At 39.0% G+C, this 20,873-nt stretch overlaps 1 protein-coding gene across 2 annotated transcripts; it reads right to left on the reverse strand.

The window, feature by feature from the left end:
• Positions 1 to 238: 238 nt before the first annotated feature.
• Positions 239 to 20,772, reverse strand: sphk2 (sphingosine kinase 2). 2 transcript variants are annotated; one of them, XM_051720149.1, is made up of 7 exons: positions 20,579 to 20,772; positions 15,235 to 16,852; positions 12,487 to 12,636; positions 11,791 to 11,885; positions 11,320 to 11,435; positions 9,266 to 10,994; positions 239 to 1,220 (listed from the first exon to the last, which is right to left on the reverse strand). In XM_051720149.1, the coding sequence occupies exons 2-7, from the start codon at positions 15,686 to 15,688 to the stop codon at positions 1,158 to 1,160; spliced, it is 2,607 nt and encodes an 868-aa protein (XP_051576109.1). In that variant the 5' UTR covers positions 15,689 to 16,852; positions 20,579 to 20,772; the 3' UTR covers positions 239 to 1,157. The 2 variants fall into 2 exon arrangements, with proteins under 2 accessions (XP_051576109.1, XP_051576108.1); XM_051720148.1 differs by having other exon boundaries at positions 15,235 to 16,855.
• Positions 20,773 to 20,873: the final 101 nt, after the last annotated feature.

Raw genomic sequence — 20,873 nt, forward strand, 5'->3', positions numbered from 1 at the left:
AGACACAATCACCAGTCCTCAAACATGAAAGTGTTTTATTTAAATTTGCCTGAAAGTTAGTAAACTTTATGCAAATGTTCCTATGCAAATTAGCATGACTTCAACATTACCAGGAGACAGAAAACCACTACCAGGCCTTCCTGCCTTTTGCCAAACCATGACTGACTGTCAAGCAATTAGAGATTGACAGATTTGGCAGCCCTGCTGCTGATTTATCAAAGCAACACCAAAACACCTGTGAGAGCTGAGAGCAAATTTAATGCAAATCATAAAAAAACAACCCCAAAATGAAAGTTTGCTTTCAGTGTTCTTTGCAATGCATATAGCTAGTTACCTAATAATATAATGGCCATTGCATGCTTTCATACACAATCTAGCAATGCAATATATAGCATAACAGTCCACATTTAACTGTTCTACTCAATCAACACAATGATTGTGTCCTAAAAATACCCGCCAAAAATACCATTGTTGACATAATTCTGCTCAAAGCATGAAAGTTTGCGAGGACACAAGAGAAAACTGATTACGTTTCTGATTAGTCCCATGAAACAATGGAAGTTTTCCAAAGAGCTGGATGGAGAATGTAGATACATCTTTGCTAAATGAGGTCTTTGGATTAAGTGTGATACTAATGGGGTGGGGGTGTTCAGAGACAAATAAGGCATTCCAGGGGTACCTATTATGTGACATGGGTGAAGCCATATTTGGACGTACGTGTAGCAAACCTAAAAGCCTGCATTGTTTTTAGTGTTCTGTCTGTGACTTTTTTCTCATTCTCTGAAATAAGGCAGCAGTACTGTTGAGAATCTATGCACAAATGCATACTAAAATGTATACACCAGTTTGAAACATTCAGTTTCGCTGTTTCCACATTTATCCAGACATTGCTGTTTTCTCTCTCTCAGGCTAAAGTGACGGTAATCCAAGTGGTAATCCTACAGTCATGCAATAGGCCGCAAATTTTCATCCCTTTGTTGAATTCCGCAATACTCCTTGCATATGCAGCTTGAATAAGCAACCCCTTGGTTAATCCTAGTAAAAGCAGTGATTGCAACTACTGGCTAGCTGTTTGTCTCTCCCCCAGTATGTGGATGGCAAAATGTTATGTAACCCAGATCATGATGTTAATCCCTGCCTGGGCAAATCCAAACAGGTCAGAATCTTGTAATCTTTACTCCCGAGTCCCCGACAATCAAACGGGCTATGGAGGGATGAACCTGAAAAAAAAAAAAGAAAGGTACAGAAATCTGAAATGTGAAAAAAGAAAACAAGAGAGCTCTCAAATTCATGCATTTTGGGGGCCAATAATATTTAAGTACACAAGCATCTCTTTAAAAGAAAATTCTGTTTATCACCTGCTTTTCTCAGGCCGTAATAGTACACTATTTATGGTGCCGGGCAAATAGCAGAGTTTTGTGAATAAAGCTTAATCTATAATGAGGCCAATTTACATAGAAACGAGTTGTGTTTGCGGAGAAAGAAATTACAATTACTTATAAATACTAAAGACGCAGCACTATTTTAGCACAGATTGCGCCTGCTTAAACTAGATTGCTGATGGTTAATGAATAAGATGCAGGTTTATTGCAAAGAAAACCATGCGCAAAAGTCAGGGTCATGCGCTTATATTTTTTTTAAGGGTGCAACAAGGTCAGTGTGTGCTGTAAGACATCATGCAAGACAAAGGAGCTGATGTCTCATTTAGTCTCCCACCACATTTCTCCCATTGAAAATACAGAACCTGCGGCTACCGAGAAACCATATTAAATCGCCATTTGTTTCTTAAAGTTTTTATAATGACTGGACTGAGAGGATTCACACTAAAAAAGATAAGCTGCTGCTTTGTTTAAACACAGAAAAAAAAAGGAAATGAATAGCAACCAAAACACTAACATAATATATTTTAGACTATGATAAAAAGGTTTGTCTGTTCCACAAAGATCAGACATAGTTGGCAAATGTTAACTGAACATAAGTTGATTCAATTAATTAGCTTAACATTACGCTTTCCACTGGGTGCTCAACCTTCACCGTGATGGTGATCTCTGAAGCAGCCACATGACTCCACCTATAGTGGAACATGTGACTTGTTTGGACTGAGAAAATTTTGAGATGTGAATAAGATTTCTGCCACAGACATTCTTTTTTTACATGCAATAATCATATAAATTAATAATCAAAGGCACAATATGGAATTTTGCAATAATGGAATTTAAAATCCATTCAAAATCCTCTTGGCTCAAAAATCTGAAAGAAAAAGTCTGAACAGGCATGATGCTTCTGGCAAAAGTGCTGCAACTGTTTAGTGAATTTGCCCACGAGTCTAACAGGGCAGAGTATCGCCAGCCACCTCAAGATATGGTACATTTTTGAATACACATGTTATGATTTGATATTTCATGATATCATGATTCAGTTCAGAGTCACAGGCTTTCATTTCATATTTCAGAAATAATAATGCCCATTTTGCTTCCATACAGAATAAACGAAATTCTATTTCAGCTATTGTGGTGAGTATACAGGGGAAGTTCTAACTTGGTAAATAACAGAAATATTAATTTTATTTTATCATTAGTTTAACATTTTAGCTTTTTAAAAATATACAAAGTCCATGTATTCCATCAATAAATATGATATTTATATTATACTGCATGTATACATATTTTGTAACATGTTTGTTGTTTACATGCCTAATTTGTACTATTTACAAGTATTTACACTGATTTGTAGAACAAGTGCTGAAGCAGGACTGTCTCTTTAAGACCAGCAGCAGGGACTTAGCTGACTGTAGAGAACAGAAAGGATATTAAAAGAGACATTATTCAAAGACAAATGGATTGCTTGGATCTCATCTTTGGACACACATTACACAGAATAAGTCAAACAAAACGTTTACTCTCAGCACGCAGTGAAAAGATCTTGCTGCTTAACTTCTTCACCACTATTCTACTCAAACACTGCTGAGTTAAATCTGAACACTTACCAGCCAGTGGAGAACATTATATGGATAATGTAGAGCAGAGGTGTCAAACTCATTTTGGGTCACAGGCCTGACTGGACCAAATGACATTGCTTGGGGACCAAGTTTATTTTTATAAATGATATATACTGCATGATTGTTGGTGCCAGATGGGCTGGTTTGAGTATTTCTGTAACTGCTGATCTCCTGGGATTTTCACACAAAACAGTCTCTAGAATTTACTCAGAATGGTGCCAAAAACAAAAAACATCCAGCGAGCGGCAGTTCTGTGGATGGAAATGCCTTGTTGATGAGAGAGGTCAACAGAGAATGGCTTGGTTCTGGTTCGAACTGACAAAGTCTATGGTAACTCAGATAACCACTCTGTACAATTGTGGTGAGAATAATATAATCTCAGAATGCTATTCTGAGATGTGGGTTGGCGCACTTTTGGCGGCACGATGGGGACCTACACAATATTAAGCAGGTGGTTTTAATGTTGTGGCTGATCGGTATATATACACACACACACACACACACACACACACACACACACACACACACACACACACACACACACACACACACGCCCCCCCTGGAAAAAATTAAGATACCACTGCAAAATTATCAGTTTCTCTGGATTTATTATTAATAGGTATGTGTTTGAGTAAAATTAACATTTTTGTTTTATTCTATAAAGTACTGACATAATTTTGCCCAAAAAAAATATTGTCATTTAGAGCATTTATTTACAGAAAATGACAACTGATCAAAATAACAAAAAAGATGCAGTGTTTTCAGACCTCGAATAATGCAAAGAAAATTTTTAAACAACACAATACTAAAGTTTGCTGAAGCACACCCAGATCATCACCAGTCCTCCCTCTGGCCGTCTAATGGTTAGACGGAGACCTAGAGAGGCCTTCAAGCCACAGTGTCTCACACCCACTGTGAAATTTGGTAGAGGACTGGTGATGATCTGGGGGTGCTTCAGCAAGGTTGGAAACGGGCAGATTCGTCTTTGTGAAGGATGCATGAATCAAGCCACGTACAAGGTTACCCTGGAAGAAAACTTGCTTCCTTCTGCTCTGACAATGTTCCCCAACTCTGAGGATTGGTTTTTTCAGCAGGACAATGCTCAATGCCACCCAGCCAGGTCAATCAAGGTGTGGATGGAGGACCACCAGATCAAGACCCTGTCATGGCCAGCCCAATCTCCAGACCTGAACCCCAATGAAAACCTCTGGAATGTGATCAAGATGAAGATGGATGGCCACAAGCCATCAAACAAATCCGAGCTGCTTGAATTTTTGTGCCAGGAGCGGCATAACGTCACCCTACAGCAACGTGAAAGACTGGTAGAGAGCATGCCAAGACACATGAAAGCTGTGAAGGAAAATCCAGGCTATTCTGCCAAATATTGATTTCTGAACTCTTCCTAAGTTAAAACATTATTGTGTTTTTTAAAAATGAATATAAACTTGTTTTCTTTGCATTATTTGAAGTCTGAAAACACTGCATCTTTTTTGTTATTTTTACCAGTTGTCATTTTCTGCAAGTAAATGCTTTAAATGATAATATTTTTATTTGCAATTTGGGAGAAGTGTTGTCAGTGCTTTATAGAATAAAACAAAAATGTTCATTTTACTCAAACACATACCTATAAATAGTAAATCCAGAGAAACTGATAATTTTCCAGTGATCTCTTAATTTTTTTCCAGAGCTGTATATATACACTGGTGGTCAAAAGTTTGGAATAATGTACAGATTTTGCTCTTATGGAAAGACATTTATACTTTTATTCACCAAAGTGGCATTCAACTGATCACAATGTATAGTCAGGACATTAATAATGTGAAAAATTACTATTACAATTTGAAAAAAATATTCAGAACTTCTTAAACTACTTCAAAGAGTTCTCATCAAAAAATCCTCCATGTGCAGCAATGAAAGCTTTGCTGATCCTTGGCATTCTAGCTGTCAGTTTGCCCAGATACTCAGGTGGCATTTCACCCCACGCTTCCTGTAGCACTTGTCGGGCACTTCTCACGCACCTTACAGTCTAGCTGATCCCACAAAAGCTCAATGGGATTAAAATCCATAACACTTTTCCAATTATCTGTGTCCAATGTCTGTGTTTCTTTGCCCACTCTAACCTTTCTTTTTGTTTTTCTGTTTCAAAAGTGGCTTTTTCTTTGCAATTCTTCCCATAAGGCCAGCACCCCTGAGTCTTCTCTTTACTGTTGTACATGAAACTGGTGTTGAGCAGGTAGAATTCAATGAAGCTGTCAGCTGAGGACTTGTGAGGCATATATTTCTCAAACTAGAGACTCTGATGTACTTATCCTCTTGTTTAGTTGTACATCTGGCCTTCCACATCTCTTTCTGTCCTTGTTAGAACCAGTTGTTCTTTGTCTTTGAAGACTGTAGTGTACACCTTTGTATGAAATCTTCAGTGTTTTGGCAATTTCAAGCATTGTATAGCCTTCATTCCTCAAAACAATGATTGACTGACGAGTTTCTAGAGAAAGCTGTTTCTTTTTTGCCATTTTTGACCTAATATTGACCTTAAGACATGCCAGTCTATTGCATACTGTGGCAACTCAAAAACAAACACAAAGACAATGTTAAGCTTCATTTAACGAACCAAATAGCTTTCAACTGTGTTTGATATAATGGCAAGTGATGTTCTAGTACCAAATTAGCAGTTTATCATGATTACTCAAGGATAAGGTGTTGGAGTGATGGCTGCTGGAAATAGGGCCTGTCTAGATTTGATCAAAAATGACATTTTTCAAATAGTGATGGTGCTGTTTTTTACATCAGTAATGTCCTGACTATACTTTGTGATCAGTTGAATGCCACTTTGGTGAATTAAGGTACCCATTTCCTTCCGAAACAGCAAAATCTGTACATTATTCCAAACTTTTGGCTGCCAGTGTGCGTGTGTGTGTGTGTGTGTGTGTATATATATATATATATATATATATATATATATATAGTGATGAAGAGGAGTGTGTGGTCGGGCCGTAAGGATGCATGTCTGGCGCTGAGTTGCCCCAATCAGCGGGAGAGAGAGATAAGGAGGAGCTGGAGAAGCCAGAGAGGGAGAGACACACGGAGCTGTGTGTGTCGACATGTGTTTTGTTATGCTGAAAAGCAGTTTTATGTTGTGTTGTTTAATTAAGTCTTTTTGGTTGATAACCCGGTTCCCGCTTCCTCCTTTCCGATGAACAAGAGGCCTGTCTGTCTCACACACACACACACACACACACACACACACACACACACACACACACACACACACACACACACACACAGTTGAAGTCAGATGTTTAAATATGCCTTAGCCAAATACATTTAAACTCAGTTTTTCACAATTCCTGTCATTTAATCATAGAAAACATTCCCTGTCTTAGGTCAGTTAGGATCACTACTTTATTTTAAGAATGTGAAATGTCAGAATAATAGTAGTGAGAATTATTTATTTCAGCTTTTATTTCTTTCATCACATTCCCAGTGGGTCAGAAGTTTACATACACTTTGTTAGTATTTGGTAGCATTGTCTTTAAATTGTTTAACTTGGGTCAAACATTTTGAGTAGCCTTCCACAAGCTTCTCACAATAAGTTGCTGGAATTTTGGCCCATTTCTCCTGACAGAACTGGTGTAACGGAGTCAGGTTTGTAGGACTCCTTGCTCGCACATGCTTTTTCGGTTCTGCCCACAAATTTTCTATCGGATTGAGGTCAGGGCTTTGTGATGGCCACTCCAATACCTTGACTTTGTTGTCCTTAAGCCATTTTGCCACAACTTTGGAGGTATGCTTGGGGTCATTGTCCATTTGGAAGACCCATTTGCGACCAAGCTTTAACTTCATGGCTGATATCTTGAGATGTTCCTTCAATATATCCACATAAATTTCCTTCCTCATGATGCCATCTATTTTGTGAAGTACACCAGTACCTCCTATAGCAAAGCACCCCCACAACATGATGCTGCCACCCCCATGCTTCACGGTTGGGATGGTGTTCTTCAGCTTGCAAGCATCACCCTTTTCCCTCCAAACATAACGATGGTCATTATGGCCAAAAGGTTCCATTTCTGTTTCATCAGACCAGAGGACATTTCTCCAAAAAGATAGATCTTTGTCCCCATGTGCACTTGCAAACTGTAGTCTGGCTTTTTATGGCAGTTTTGGAGCAGTGGCTTCTTCCTTGCTGAGCAGCCTTTCAGGTTATGTCACCACATTCAATTCAGACTGCAAACTCATAACTTGGGTAAAATATAATTTCTTTAGTGATGCTGGTAGTTCAGCGGTGGAGCAAAAGAAAATTGGAGCAGGAAAATTGAAAGATGCTGTTTTCATAGTTAACACTGTGGTAAAAATATATGATTTTGTTTTTGCTCACCAGCCACAGTGGCTGTGAATGCCCAATTTCACCAGCCACTTTGATTTTTTTTTACCAGCTCCTTTGGTTATTCATAAAGGTATATAAAACACCATTTCTGAAGCTGTAGTGAATTATGATGAAACACATGACAATTCATTAATGTCACTGCATGCAATTTAATTTGTATGGTTATGTATTCAGCCACAAATGTTTGGAATTAAGCAATGTTGCGTTCACAATGCGTGTAAACGCGAACTGCTCCGTGGAAATCAAGCAAATTAAACTTAGAGGACCTCCTGAGATGGTCTGAATTAATTTGCAGCGTTCTCATGGATGACACTGTTCTTGCAATTGCAAACTATTTTCAGATGACTAAAACAGCAGAAACAGTGAGCACTCTGCATGCGCATGTTCCATGAGAAGTGCTGCGCTTATTTGCGGCAGAGAACGCCTCTGAATGCACAGCAAATCAGATACGCACATCAACGGCTTTATTCTTTCATCTGTTCTTCAAAATATAATCAAGCGTGTTTCTTTATATGCGCATCTTTGTGTCTGACAGCATTTCTTGTCATGTTACTACAAGATTTTTACAAGTCGCCCGCCACAGAAATAACCTGCCACTGCGCATAAAATATCTACATTTGGGGAGTTGGTGGGCAGGGCCGTAGCTAATGGGGTGAAAGGTGGAAACAATTCTAGGGTCCCACTGGTCAGGGGGGCCCTACAACAAAATTTTAACTGTATTTTTAATATGAAAGTGGCCCAGATCAATATACACTCCGGGGGCTCAGAATTCCTTGCTACAGCCCTGTTGGTGGGTGCTAATTTTACTCTGAACAAAAGGAAAAACACAGAATTTACTAATGTCATTAACCAGAGGTTCCATCACAAATACACACACAATTAGTTGAAGGGAATCAAGCAATAATATTTACAAGAAAAAGAGATAACCGCTCGCTCTTTGGCTGGAGCTTTAGCCTCAAACCAACAGAAACCGAACATAAATGCCAAACCGTTTATGAACTGAACTGAAACCTGCTTAAAATTATTAATAGTTCACTGGAACGTAAACAATGCAACAGTTATTACATCTAATATTTATCCTTGGACCTGTCCATATTGTCATTATTTCTGTGAGAGAAACTTCACTGTGGGAACGTGTGGCCATGGAACTTGTCACCCTTAGACATGTGTGGCATTCATTGATAGGGGTGACTCTGTGAGCGCTGAATGTCCTACGTAATTAAAAGAAATTCCACTGATCATACAAGCTATAACTTAGCTACATGCAACACCACAAATGTTAATGTTTATCTGTCCTGCTGTTGCTAATAAAATAATAGTATGAATACATCTTACCCAAGTTACAGGCTAAATCAACGTAAATGTTTTCAAACATTACTTATTTATTTTTTCCGCAAATCATCCCGCTGCCGGAGATGACTCCTTGGTGGGCCGAATCCGGCCCACGGACCGCATGTTTGATACCCATGATGTAGAGTGTAACGCTGCATGCACATAAGATATAAAGAGGGATCTTAGGATTTTAAGAATCAACAGTCATACATTCATCGTGATTAAGTGAAAAATCGTTATTTTTGCCCGGCCCAATCTCTCTTGCGTCTCATAGAAGCGTCTCTGAATGCACTGAGGAACAACACTTTCAGAGTTTGCATTTAGACAATCTGCTTCTTCTTTATTGAAAAGTTGGTCATGATATGAAAGCACAAATAGTTCAATATAAACATTGATACATGGACCTAAAGTATTGCGATATATAGATATTTGATTGTATTGATACAGCCCTAGTGTCGTACTATTGTGATGCTGTCGGATCATAAGTTGCATAATTATCAGACTTGTAAATCTTTGGTTTACAAATTTTTTCCAGTATCTTTTTATCTTACCTGTGCCTGCAGAGGACCATATGGCACCAGCTCCCCATCTACAGTGAGGGTTCCTCGAGGTGAAAGTGGCTGAAGACGGAAAGCCCGAGCAGAAACATGACTAACATAGGGAGAGGTAACAGACAAATGGGCTCCTCTCTCCATTGCTAGGAACAGTCTCAACAGGGTTGCCCGGGAGATCCCAGCCCGCACAAACGTCAGATGGATCAACCCATCATCAAATCGGGCCTGAGGAGCAGCAAAAAGATCAGCTCCCAGGTGGGACTGGTAGATGGCAAGAACCAGGACAAAGTCACCCTCAATCGTGACCCAGTCTCGTGTAGGTAGAGGCTGGTCCAGAGGAGGTAGCAGGTCATCCTCTGGCAGGTTAATGGAGGATGACATGTGAGGGCAGTTCTTCAGGGGCCCTGCAGGCTCAGCGAGATCAAAGTTGAAGGACGGGGTTGGTGAGTGAAAGGAGGGTGATGAGGAAGAGGAGCTGGGGGTGTTCGGACGTGGGGTGAGATAAGAAGAATGGGGAGAAGCGCAAGATGGAGATGAAGGAGGGGTTGGTGAGAGGGACAGAGAAAGGGATGGGAATTTGGGTGGGAGAGAGTTTGAATGAGATTGGTGCAGGAGGGAGAGGGGGCGTGGCCGTGAGGGGTTCTGGTTGTGGTCCAAAGTTTTAGTTTTGAAAGATTTAAAAGGAGACTGACGGAATGGAGACGAAGAGATGGTGAGGGCTCGCTCGCGAGACTTGTCCAGTGGATACGCCTCTCTCTGAAAGTAGGTGCCATTTTGATCTTCATCCTCCTTCCCATAGGCTGCCAGCTCCAAGTCTTGGTCAGTGTCAACACCGATTGGCTGGCTGAAGAAGGCATTAATGATCTGGCTCGAGGGTGCAGAATTTTTCTGTGGTGCATGTTGCAGGTCAGGTGGCGTGGTCTGATAACTCCCTACACACTCATTTACCTCCTTTTCTTCATCAACGCCATCTTTCTCACTCAACTCATTCCCTTCAAGTTCTCTTATTTCCCCTTTATTCGCTACATCATTACTGGCTATGTTTTCACACTCCTCCTTTCCATTATATTCTGAGCTGGTCCCTGATGTCTCCTCCATTTTCTCTTCTGCTTCTATCTCCCTCTCTCTGTCCTCTGCTAGACTGCTAGCTCTCACTACTCCTATGCCCCTTGCCCTCTCTCTCCTCCTTTCCCTCTCCCTCTCTCTCTCTTGCCTCTCCCTCTCCCTCTCTCGCTCCCTCTCTCTCTCCCCATCTCCTTTTCGGAGGCTTCTTTGTTCACTCAGGCCCATGTCGGAGCAGGTCCGGTGGATGGGTGTGCGACAAAATCCCTCTAGACCCTCCGTAATGCTGCGTGAAAGAGGCCTGCGGGGAGGCTGAGGTGTGGCATCTGGGGATGGATTGAAAATAGAAGGTGGCAAGTAGGAAAGACGTCCCTTATAGGATCGTAGAGAAGCCAATCTAACCAGTGTTCCCAGTGTAAACCGCGCAGAGCCCAGCCCTCTGTAGCGCTCACTCTCAATGTCCACATCAGACACAAAACCCCATGCCACAGAAAGGAAAGAAAAAAGCCTCCTGGGTGCAGGTGAGTGCCCGTTCTGATTGGATGTGGATGATGAAGCAATGGGGCTGGTTGTAACAGAGACAAGGTCCATTGGTTTGACCCCACCCCGGCAAAGCAGAAAACAGCAGTTTAGGAGGAGAGGTTCCCGAAGGCACATGTCATATCTGAAAGACAGAAAGAAATACATTGAAAAAACGAAACACCAACCATGAGAAAACATTGTGTGAATTAATATTTTTTTATATATATTTTTATTATACTACATTATATCACATTACACTATATTATCAATAAAACATAATCATATAATTAATATAATATATTTTAGTTCTTTAAAGAGAACAGTACATAAAGGACCTTTTTAAAGGCTGTTTACATCAGGGTTTGTTAGCATGCATGAGGATTAATATTTAAAAAAAACAAGGGAGCCTCTCAAGAACTAGAGCTTCAGGTAAGTGTGTCCCAGATGAGCTAATGTGCCTTTCTCACCCTGCATAGTGGTTGATAGAACCAGCAAGTGCATTCCCAGAGCCACACGGCAGAATTCCCACAGGAGTTTTTATTGCTTGTTCCCAGTCTGGCCTTTCCATAAGGCCATTTATCACCTGCAGAGTCAGGACACATGGATTTTGTTTATATATGCAAATAATATATATAAATAATTCCTTTCAATCTTATATTTTTGACTGTACATGCAATTCTTGAGGTGGTCAGGTAGTGTCTATTTTGTTCAAATAAACCTGCAAATATTTTATGCTGACAATTAAAACATGCTAATAAAGTACTCTTATACAGTAATACCATAAGCAAACTGTCACTGTGGCTTCACTCATTCAACAATTGCCATAAAAATTGCCAGAAATCTACAGTTAAAAATATCATGTAGTAATACAAATACATTAACACAGTAATAAGTTAAGTAATAAATTAATGTGAATTCAAGATTGTTATGAGATTCACCTCATGCAAGAGTCCATCTCCAGATACAATAATGATTCCATCCCATTCTGGTAGCGAGATTTCTCTAATCAGCTCACGAGCATGATTCTGACGCTCTGCACAAAAAAACAATATAACACATTCGTTCAATGGGAAATTTAGTTTTTTCTTTAGTTTTTTTTTCTCCTCAATTTGGAATGTCCAATTCCCAGTGCGCTCTAAGTCCTTGTGGTGGCGTAGTGACTCGCCTCAATCCGGGTGGCAGAGGATGAATCTCAGTTGCCTCCGCATCTGAGATGTCAATCCGCGCATCTTATCACGTGGCTTGTTGAGCGCGTTACCGCGGAGACATAGCGCATGTGAAGGCTTCGCGCTATTCTCTACGGCATCCACGCACAACTCACCACGCGCCCCACCGAGCGCGAACCATATTATTGCGACCACAAGGAGGTTACCCCATGTGACTCTACCTTCCCTAGCAACTGGGCCAATTTGGTTGCTTAGGAGACCTGGCTGGAGTCACTCAGCACCCTGGATTCTAACTCGCGGCTCCAGGGGTGGTAGTTAGCGTCTTAACTCGCTGAGCTACCCAGGTCCCTGGGAAATTTAGTTTTTGTGTGGGTGTTTTAAAACTGATTTATAACTTTACTATGATTTAGCCTGAATCAGTACTGTCAAAGTTTATAACTGAGGCCATGTGTTTGTGTTGATCGGTACCTGTCTGTATAAGGTTGTAGTTGATGTTAGCTTCTCTGATCATTGGAAGTATGTGTGTTTGACACCACTGCATTGCTTGACCCCGTCCACTAAATGGATTTACCAGCAGCAACAGTCGACGGGGACGAGGCAGCATGCTTTTGCTAAATTCTGATCAATAAGAGAGCAAGAAAAGGAAATCAGTCTAAAAACAACAAAAAGGATAAGGCATCAAGCATATTTTGTAGTTGGTATGACAGAATTTTGGTCAAAGACTTTTTTTTTTTTTTTTTTTTGCCCTTGAGGTCAAATAATGGTTTTATACATCCAGACCTAGATGCTGTCTGGAAAACTTCAGTCATGAATTTTTTTTTTTTTTTTTTTACTATAAACAACTTTTACCTTTAAGTATTATTGAAATGATGATCAAATATCCCTTGATCCAAAAATTTTTAATAAATAAACATCATAGCTTTAAATGGCGAGTACATACTTTCACACCACCAGTCTGTGAGAGCAGACCTAACAGGTGAACTCCTAACACAAGATGCTTAATAAAGAAAGGCCAAAAAAAAAAAAAAAAACAACAACATCTATATCACACAGTATTAGAATAATCTGAAGGTTCAGGGTGGCATTTTAATCATACATTAGGAGCTGCATTGGCTATCACTAAGAAAACTGTAAATAACTACAGTCGGTGGTTAAAAAACAGGGGCAGAGCAACAGCATACAACATCTGTTAAATAAAGCCTGGTGTATTACTACTGAATGATTTGCACTACTCAAAACAAGCTGTGTTTTTCCTGATGCAGACCCACCCATTCTCTGACTGTGAATGACAGCATGTGGTACCCATTATGTGTGCAAACCAGAAAAAACAGAAGTCAAATGGAGCAGAGAGACAGAAAGGCAAATTTAAACAAATTATTTTACAAATATATGCAAACACAATCACACATAAACTTAGATCACAATAAAATAAATGATAGTGGCATTATATGAGTTCAATTTATAAGACACATACTAATGTTTTCTTGAATTTATTCTGGAGGATTTATTGAAAGCACTTTCCAATAAAAGCTTCAAGAGGCTACTTTAATTGCTTATCCACAAAAAACAGGCATACATCTAGCTTACTTGAAGACAAAGCAGCATCTATGATGTTATAGTCACAATAAGACAACGTTACAACTTATCAAACATTCAATACTTAAACTTAAAGGGATAGTTCAGCCAAAAATTCTCTCATCATTTACTCACCCTCATCCCATCCCAGATGTTTATGACTTTCTTTATTTTGCTGAACACAAACAAAGATTTTTAGAAGAATATTTCAGCTCTGTAGGTCCATACAATGCAAGTGAATGGTGGCCAGAAATTTGAAGGTCCAAAAAGCACATAAAGGCAGCATAAAAGAAATCCATAAGACTCCAGTGGTAAAATCCATATCTTCAGAAGCGATAATGATAGGTGTGGGTGAGAAACAGATCAACATTTAGGTCATTTTTTACAATAAATTCTCCTCTCTACGCAGTAGGTGGCAATATGCACTAAGAATGCGAATCGCCAAAAACAAAAGAAGAAAAATGTGGAAGTAAAAGTAGACATATATAGTAAAAAAGGACTTAAATATTGATCTGTTTCTCAACCACACCCATCATATCGATTTATGTATTTAAACACTGGAGTCATATGGATTACTTTTATGCTGCCTTTATATGCTTTTTGGACCCTCAAAGTTCTGGCCACCATTCACTTGCTTTGTGTGGACCTAGAGCTGAGATATTCTTCTAAAAATCTTTGTGTTCAGGGCAATTCCAGCGTTATGGATGTGACATTTTCAGTGAAAATGTGAAATTTAACATCATATATAAATTACTCATTACCAGTATATTAAACCATTTTTATATATTATCATAGACTCCTGAAGACAGTCCAAACAACAGAAAAGTGCTTGCATTACAGATGTGACAAAAATGGACACAAGTTTTTGGGAGACCACACACTTCATAAAATCTCTGTGAATTGAAATGCACAATCCAGAAATAATAATAGCCACAGAATTTAGAAGGGTTGGCACTCCTAAGAACATCTATTAATTTTTTATTAATTGTCATTTTCACATAAATGGGGAAAAACCAGCATTACGAACGTGACATCTCTTCGTTACGGGTGTGACAGTTGTGAAAGCATCACTTACATTATAAGGGGAAACCATTCAAAACGCTTCGAAATCTGCAGACTTCGACCTCTGAGATATATTATATTATGTTATAATACCCATCAAGGCAGCATGATGAATAGACCATGGTATGGTTGACATTTTCGTGGAATTGCCCTTCAGCAGAAGAAAGTCATACACATCTGGGATGGCATGAGGCTGAGTAAATGATGAGAATTTTGATTTTTTTGGTTGCACTATCTTTTTAATTTTTCTTATTGGACAACTGCAGCATTCTGTGGTTAATTTGACGTTACATTTTATAACTGACCACTGCCCCAGGTAACTCATTTCCCATATAAATTGCAATATGAGAGATCCAAGCCCACTTTTTCTTTTCACCCTGAAGCGGTCTCTTTCTTACACAATACCAGTTCAACTCTGTAACAGTTTAATAAGCTGTATAATATATTTAGCCAGTCATTATTGCAAAATTGACTGCACATTCTCCTTCACATTAACAAAAAAAAATATATATATATATATTTTTTTTTTTTAAATCACTAACTGCAACAGAGAAATCCAACATACACACACACTCTCACCTGTAGTGGAGCTGACATCCATCCCCCTCAGCAGGCAATGTATAGCAGCATTCCATTTCTCCACCTCAGCTCTACTCTCCGACAAGTACGCCCTCACCTGCCTGTGTCTGGAGACACCCTTCCGGCGTTTACCCGGAGGGTACCAGTAAAGCACCAGCAAAGGAGGTGCTGGTGACCGCGGACAGCTGCAGCCAGTCAGCTCAGCCAGGGGCAGCAATAACCTGGACTGCTTCCCAGTGCGAGAAGACAGCCGCTGGACATGGATGTGTGTGGGAGTGAGGGTCAGGGCATAGCTGTTGGAAGCAGGGCTGGAAGGTAAAGAAACACCTCCAGGGCTGTTGGGGCAGCTGCTACTGTTACTTCCACTTCCCCCTCCGCTGCTCCAACCGCCAAACTGTCCATGCAGGAGGGCCTCCTCAGTCATGGATGGGCTCTCAGGGCCTGGTGAGCGCATGTTCAGTGCGGGTATGGGTATGTTTGGAGTGGACAGCTTGAGCACCTCATGCAGAGTCCTGTTCTTGGTCTCTTTTACACTCTAGTGAGATTACTTTTTGTTCTGGACGGAAGCACTGGATGTTTCGAGGAGTTTATGAAGATGGTCACTGGGAGTAATAATGTGTCATCTTTTTTAAACCCACATCATGGGCTTTTCAGTAAGTTTGTCAGCAGGTGTCTATTCAAATCAAAAAGAAAAACTTCAGCAGGCTTTTGTATCCCTGATAGAGTTAAATCTCTCACATCAGTGCTTTTTGTATGAAACAATGCCCAATCATGTTACTAACTGTTACTAACATATGATCAAAGCACAATATACAGAAACCACATTAACTTGTGATTCTACAATCTATGAGACAGACTTCCTGTTAATCATTGCTAATATCCCAAAATTATCATATTTTGCTTAAACACAAATATGTGGATTTAACTAGATTATTTGCTTTTTTTCTCAACTGTGCCTTTGCCTGACTGCAATGGCTGGGAAATCATCACAATGAGAACAAACAAAACTGTCAAGGTCAAACAAAACTGAATTCTGTGTGCATCATACATAAATATTCATATAAAGAAATCATCAACAATTTTCCTGTTTTCAGATAAATAAAAATAGTAAGCACAATTTCAAATAACAAACTGCACTGCATTCAGGTCAGAGACCACAAAATGAACAACTTAATCAAAATAAACATAGTGTGGTTATAACAAACCCCCCAAAAAATTCAGGTACAAACAAGCACAAAAAGCAGAGGTAATGGTCCAGCTAAAAAAATTAAAAGGAAACTCTGTCAAGGCGGACAACTAAAACAACACATCTCGCCAAAAACAAGGTTGAGGAACATGAAAAAAAAAAGGGATGTCCCTTCTGGTCTTGCTCCAAAACAGTGTCAGAGATTGTAGTGGTGATGGGAACACATGTACTCGTCCAATAAAAAAATGCCAGAAAATGCAGTGTTTGATATCCATGAACCTTGAATCCTATTCTTTAATCCTTGCAGGATAGTTTCCAAAATGGAAAATAAATAAAACACCACAGATCACAGGAGGAGGACGGCTGGAGCAGGGTGTCACGGCATGGTTATCCTCTTTTGAGCTCTCTTGTATTCATGCTGTTATAGGTAACCTGCTACATAGAGAAAAGAGTTGGAGAGAGACAAAGAGAGACCGATATCACCTTTTGAACAATAAACACAATGTTCGACATCCTGGAAAGCACCAGAAAATAAGATTTTATTCTGAGTAGTTCAAAACCTCCCATCATAAAAGATATTGCATTTATTATTGTTATTTATGTTTTATTCATAAATAAATTATAATAAAAATAATTATCTTTACTCCCTATCTAACACATTGCAATGTGAACTTATGGATGCACAGATGTATTGGCTGCTGATATTTATCGTCCAAATTTTGATCAAATTAAAACAATCAGCATATCGGTTATAAGCATAAAAATGCAGATGTGAAAAAAAACGATGGTTTACTTGTAATTAATTAGTAACACGATGTAAAAACTCTGTGAATTCAAATGCACAAAATGCACAGAAATAATTTCCACACTATGTAGAAGACTTTGACTTTTGAGATATGGGTATGATATCCATTAATTGTGCATGATTGATTGAATTTACAATATGGCCTTGTGCAATTACTAAACCCTAAAAGCCAGCGTTTTAAAATATAGTCTGCATTCAGCGCATCAGTCAGCACTGTGTGAACAAGCTGCACTTTCTATCTTACTCTCTAATGACCAAGTTATTTTTGCTTTAGCTTTTTATCTTCTATTTATCTTTCAATGTGGCTCTCTTTAAAATGTTTGCTTGTCAAGTGTTCAACAGATCCAATCCTTGTTTAATGGAAATTATTTATTGTTAGAACAGTAAAGAAGCTTTTGTAACACTCATAACTCCAAAGTAAAATCTGATGACAAAAAGTAAGTGTGTGTGTGTGTGTGTGGGGGGGGGGGAGGTGGACAGTATCAGTAGGGCTGCGTAATTATGATAATAATCATAATTGCCGATTATTTTCTTTGATATTGTAATTGCGATTATTCATTATGATTAACAGAATTGACATTAAAATACTTATTTTGTGTCAGGCAGTTGCATGCCATATCCTTAAGGTAGGCTATGCATCAAAACAACTTAAAGAACTGTGTTCCTGAATTTCTTTAATATTTTAATTGCATGACAACAAAAAGTGTTATTCACATTTTGAATAAATCATACACAGTATCAGTATATTACTAATATGCCTTTAGACTTATTCAAATGCGTCAGATTTGCCTTTGCATATGGCATTATATGATGCCAGATTTGGTACCACATGCCCAAAAAATATGTTGTAAATAGAACATTTTGGTGCAATAGGAGTACACCTAAATGGAATGCTGTAACTGACACTTTTCACGATTCTATAACTGCAACAGCTGTAATTGTCATTTTGATTATTTTTTCAATTAATTGTGCAGTCCTAGGTATCAGTATCGGCTTATAGTGTTTCGCTAAAATCGGTCCCTCCCTAGTTAAAATGATCCTTGATCTGCACCTAACCTTAAAAAGACTTTGTTTATCAGATAAGTTACAGATGCAATATCTTCAAAGGTCTGACATCAGCAAAACAGAGGAACATTCTGAACAATTATACTCTGTTTCTCAACTAAGGGAGTGTGCCAACCATTAGTTGGGGGAAATGTGAATGGATGGATTTACAGTCTAAATACAAAGTTCATTGCTCAAAATTTCCAAGTGCTTGTGGTTTGACAGCATTAGCCAACGCAAATATGACGCAAAAGCTTTGGTATTTTAATGAAAACAAAGCAGGAAATGTTGTTTGGAATGGCTGAATCACACCTGTCTGACATCAATCTCGGAGGACACCACATTTTTTAAATTCTGCCATTATGTTTGACACTCAAAACCAGTAATGCGATTGAAACTAAACTTGAGAAGTAATCTCTTTAAAGGAATAGTTCACCTAAAAGCGAAAATTCTCTCATCATTTACGCTCATGCCTTCCCAGTTGTGTATGTCTTTCTTTATTCTGCGGAACACAAATGAAGATTTCAGCTCTCTAGGTCCACACAATGCAAGTGAATGGTGGCCAGACATTTGAAGCTCCAAAAATCATATAAAGGTAATCCATACGATACCAGTGGTTAAATCTATATCTTCAGAAGTGATATGATAGGTCTGGGTGAGAAACAGATCAATATTTAAGTCTCCACTTTCACTTCATAAACAGGCACCACATGTGACTTTCAGATATGAAAGTGAAAGTGGAGATTTAGGGTAAAAAAAAAAAAAAAAAAAGAACTTAAATATTGATCGGTTTCTCACCCACACCTATCATATCACTTCTGAAGGTATAGATTTAACCCCTTTAGTCATATGTATTACTTTTATGTTTCCTTTATGTGATTTTTGGACATTCAAAGTTCTGGTCACCATTCACTTGCATTGTAAGGACCTACAGAGCTGAAATATTCTTCTAAAAATCTTTGTTTATGTTCAGCAGAAGAAAGTCATACATATCTTGAATGGCATGACGGTGTGTAAATGATGAGCCTTTTCATTTTTGGGCATCCCTTTAACAATTTTGACTCAATGGTCTACTATGTGTGAGGATTTGACTTAAGAAAGTTAAACTTTGAAGTGTACAGCTATGAAGGATTTAAAACAATAAGATTCTCTTAGAACAAGTTTATCAGGTAAAGACTGCACATTAAGATGCTTTACTTACGATAATGTAACAGTCTAGAAAAATCTGAGATGGACTTGGTTGTGGCAGCCGGTAAGAACGCACAAATATGCAACTTTTCTCGCGTGTTAATTTTCTTCGAAGCCACTTGTTAAGACTCAAGCGAAATCAATGCCTGGCAGATTTCCATAACTGTTAGAAGAAAACCCTGTGGTGTCCACTTCTCCCCTATGAGTCTCTGAAAGGCTGGGCGGGGACGAAGTCAAGAATGCAACTCTTTCACAACACCCACAGAAGCCCAAGAGTGCATTCCTCTCCGAAATTGGCTCTAAAAACCTGTAGCAAGCGATACCTTTGTGGGGCCAAAAAAAAAAAAAAAAAGGAGCACTGCTGACTGTCTGGGATTCTCGCACAGGTGCACACTTTGTCCCATTTATCGCCAACACTTTTTATTGCATCAATGATGTGGCAGTTTCGATGATCTGATAGACCTCGCTCAAGTGATATGAAATCGATAAAGTGATAAATATCAATTTATTTTTTCCATTTACAAGGTTTTAGGTTGGTACAAACCCACTGCTTAAATATAGTGATACTGGGGAAGTCTGTTGCATGATCAGGACTTAGTGAGGTAAACACTGTCAACCAAAATGTGTCTAAATTGCAATCGTGAATATCTACCAAAGGAACCGTTAAAACTAACAACAGCAAAACGTGACTTTAAAACGTCAGAAAAACGAACGACAAATAAATGAATATGCACAACTTCAGCTCCTTAGCAACTCAAGAGATAAACACAGCTAGCCGATGATGACAGGCCAACACTAGAAACTAGTATGTGGGTATGAGTGAACTCGTTCGTTTACTAGTTAACGCTGGCAGTTACAATCTTGGAGCTAAGAAAAAAACAAGTGTTTTTTGTTTTTTTTATCCATGAACAAATTAATGTTTCTAGCCAACATGTCAATATCATTTTAAATAGCAAACCTGGCGCGAGCTCAGAGAGACCAACAACCTGACAAACAGACCTGTTACTATTTAAATTCTTCATTAAGCGGGGCAAACCAGTAACTTCTGCGTGGCTCGTGGGGTGTAATGACAAAACGAATAACAAATGACGACAAAGCGACACTAATACCGATGGACTTACCTGAATTTTGTCCCCCCTGCATGCCGAGTTTTTCAGCTTTCCTGAGCTGAACGGGAGGCACGAGCATTTTCAGGAAGTCTGTTGACGCGGCAGGCGGAGGCAAATGAATAATTGACATGATAAAACTCCAATCATTAAATAGAATGGTCGTTTGGCCAGCCCATTTCTTTGGAATAGCATTAAAAGAAACACATTTGTGCGATACTTCTGAATATTCTCTGCAGTGCTAAAGAGCTTGTTTACTATATAAATCTTTCTATTTAATGTTTGGTGCGAGACAGTAGTTTTGTGAAGA

The sequence above is a fragment of the Myxocyprinus asiaticus genome, chromosome 16 (assembly GCF_019703515.2).
Source record: "Myxocyprinus asiaticus isolate MX2 ecotype Aquarium Trade chromosome 16, UBuf_Myxa_2, whole genome shotgun sequence".
Lineage (NCBI taxonomy): Eukaryota > Metazoa > Chordata > Actinopteri > Cypriniformes > Catostomidae > Myxocyprinus > Myxocyprinus asiaticus.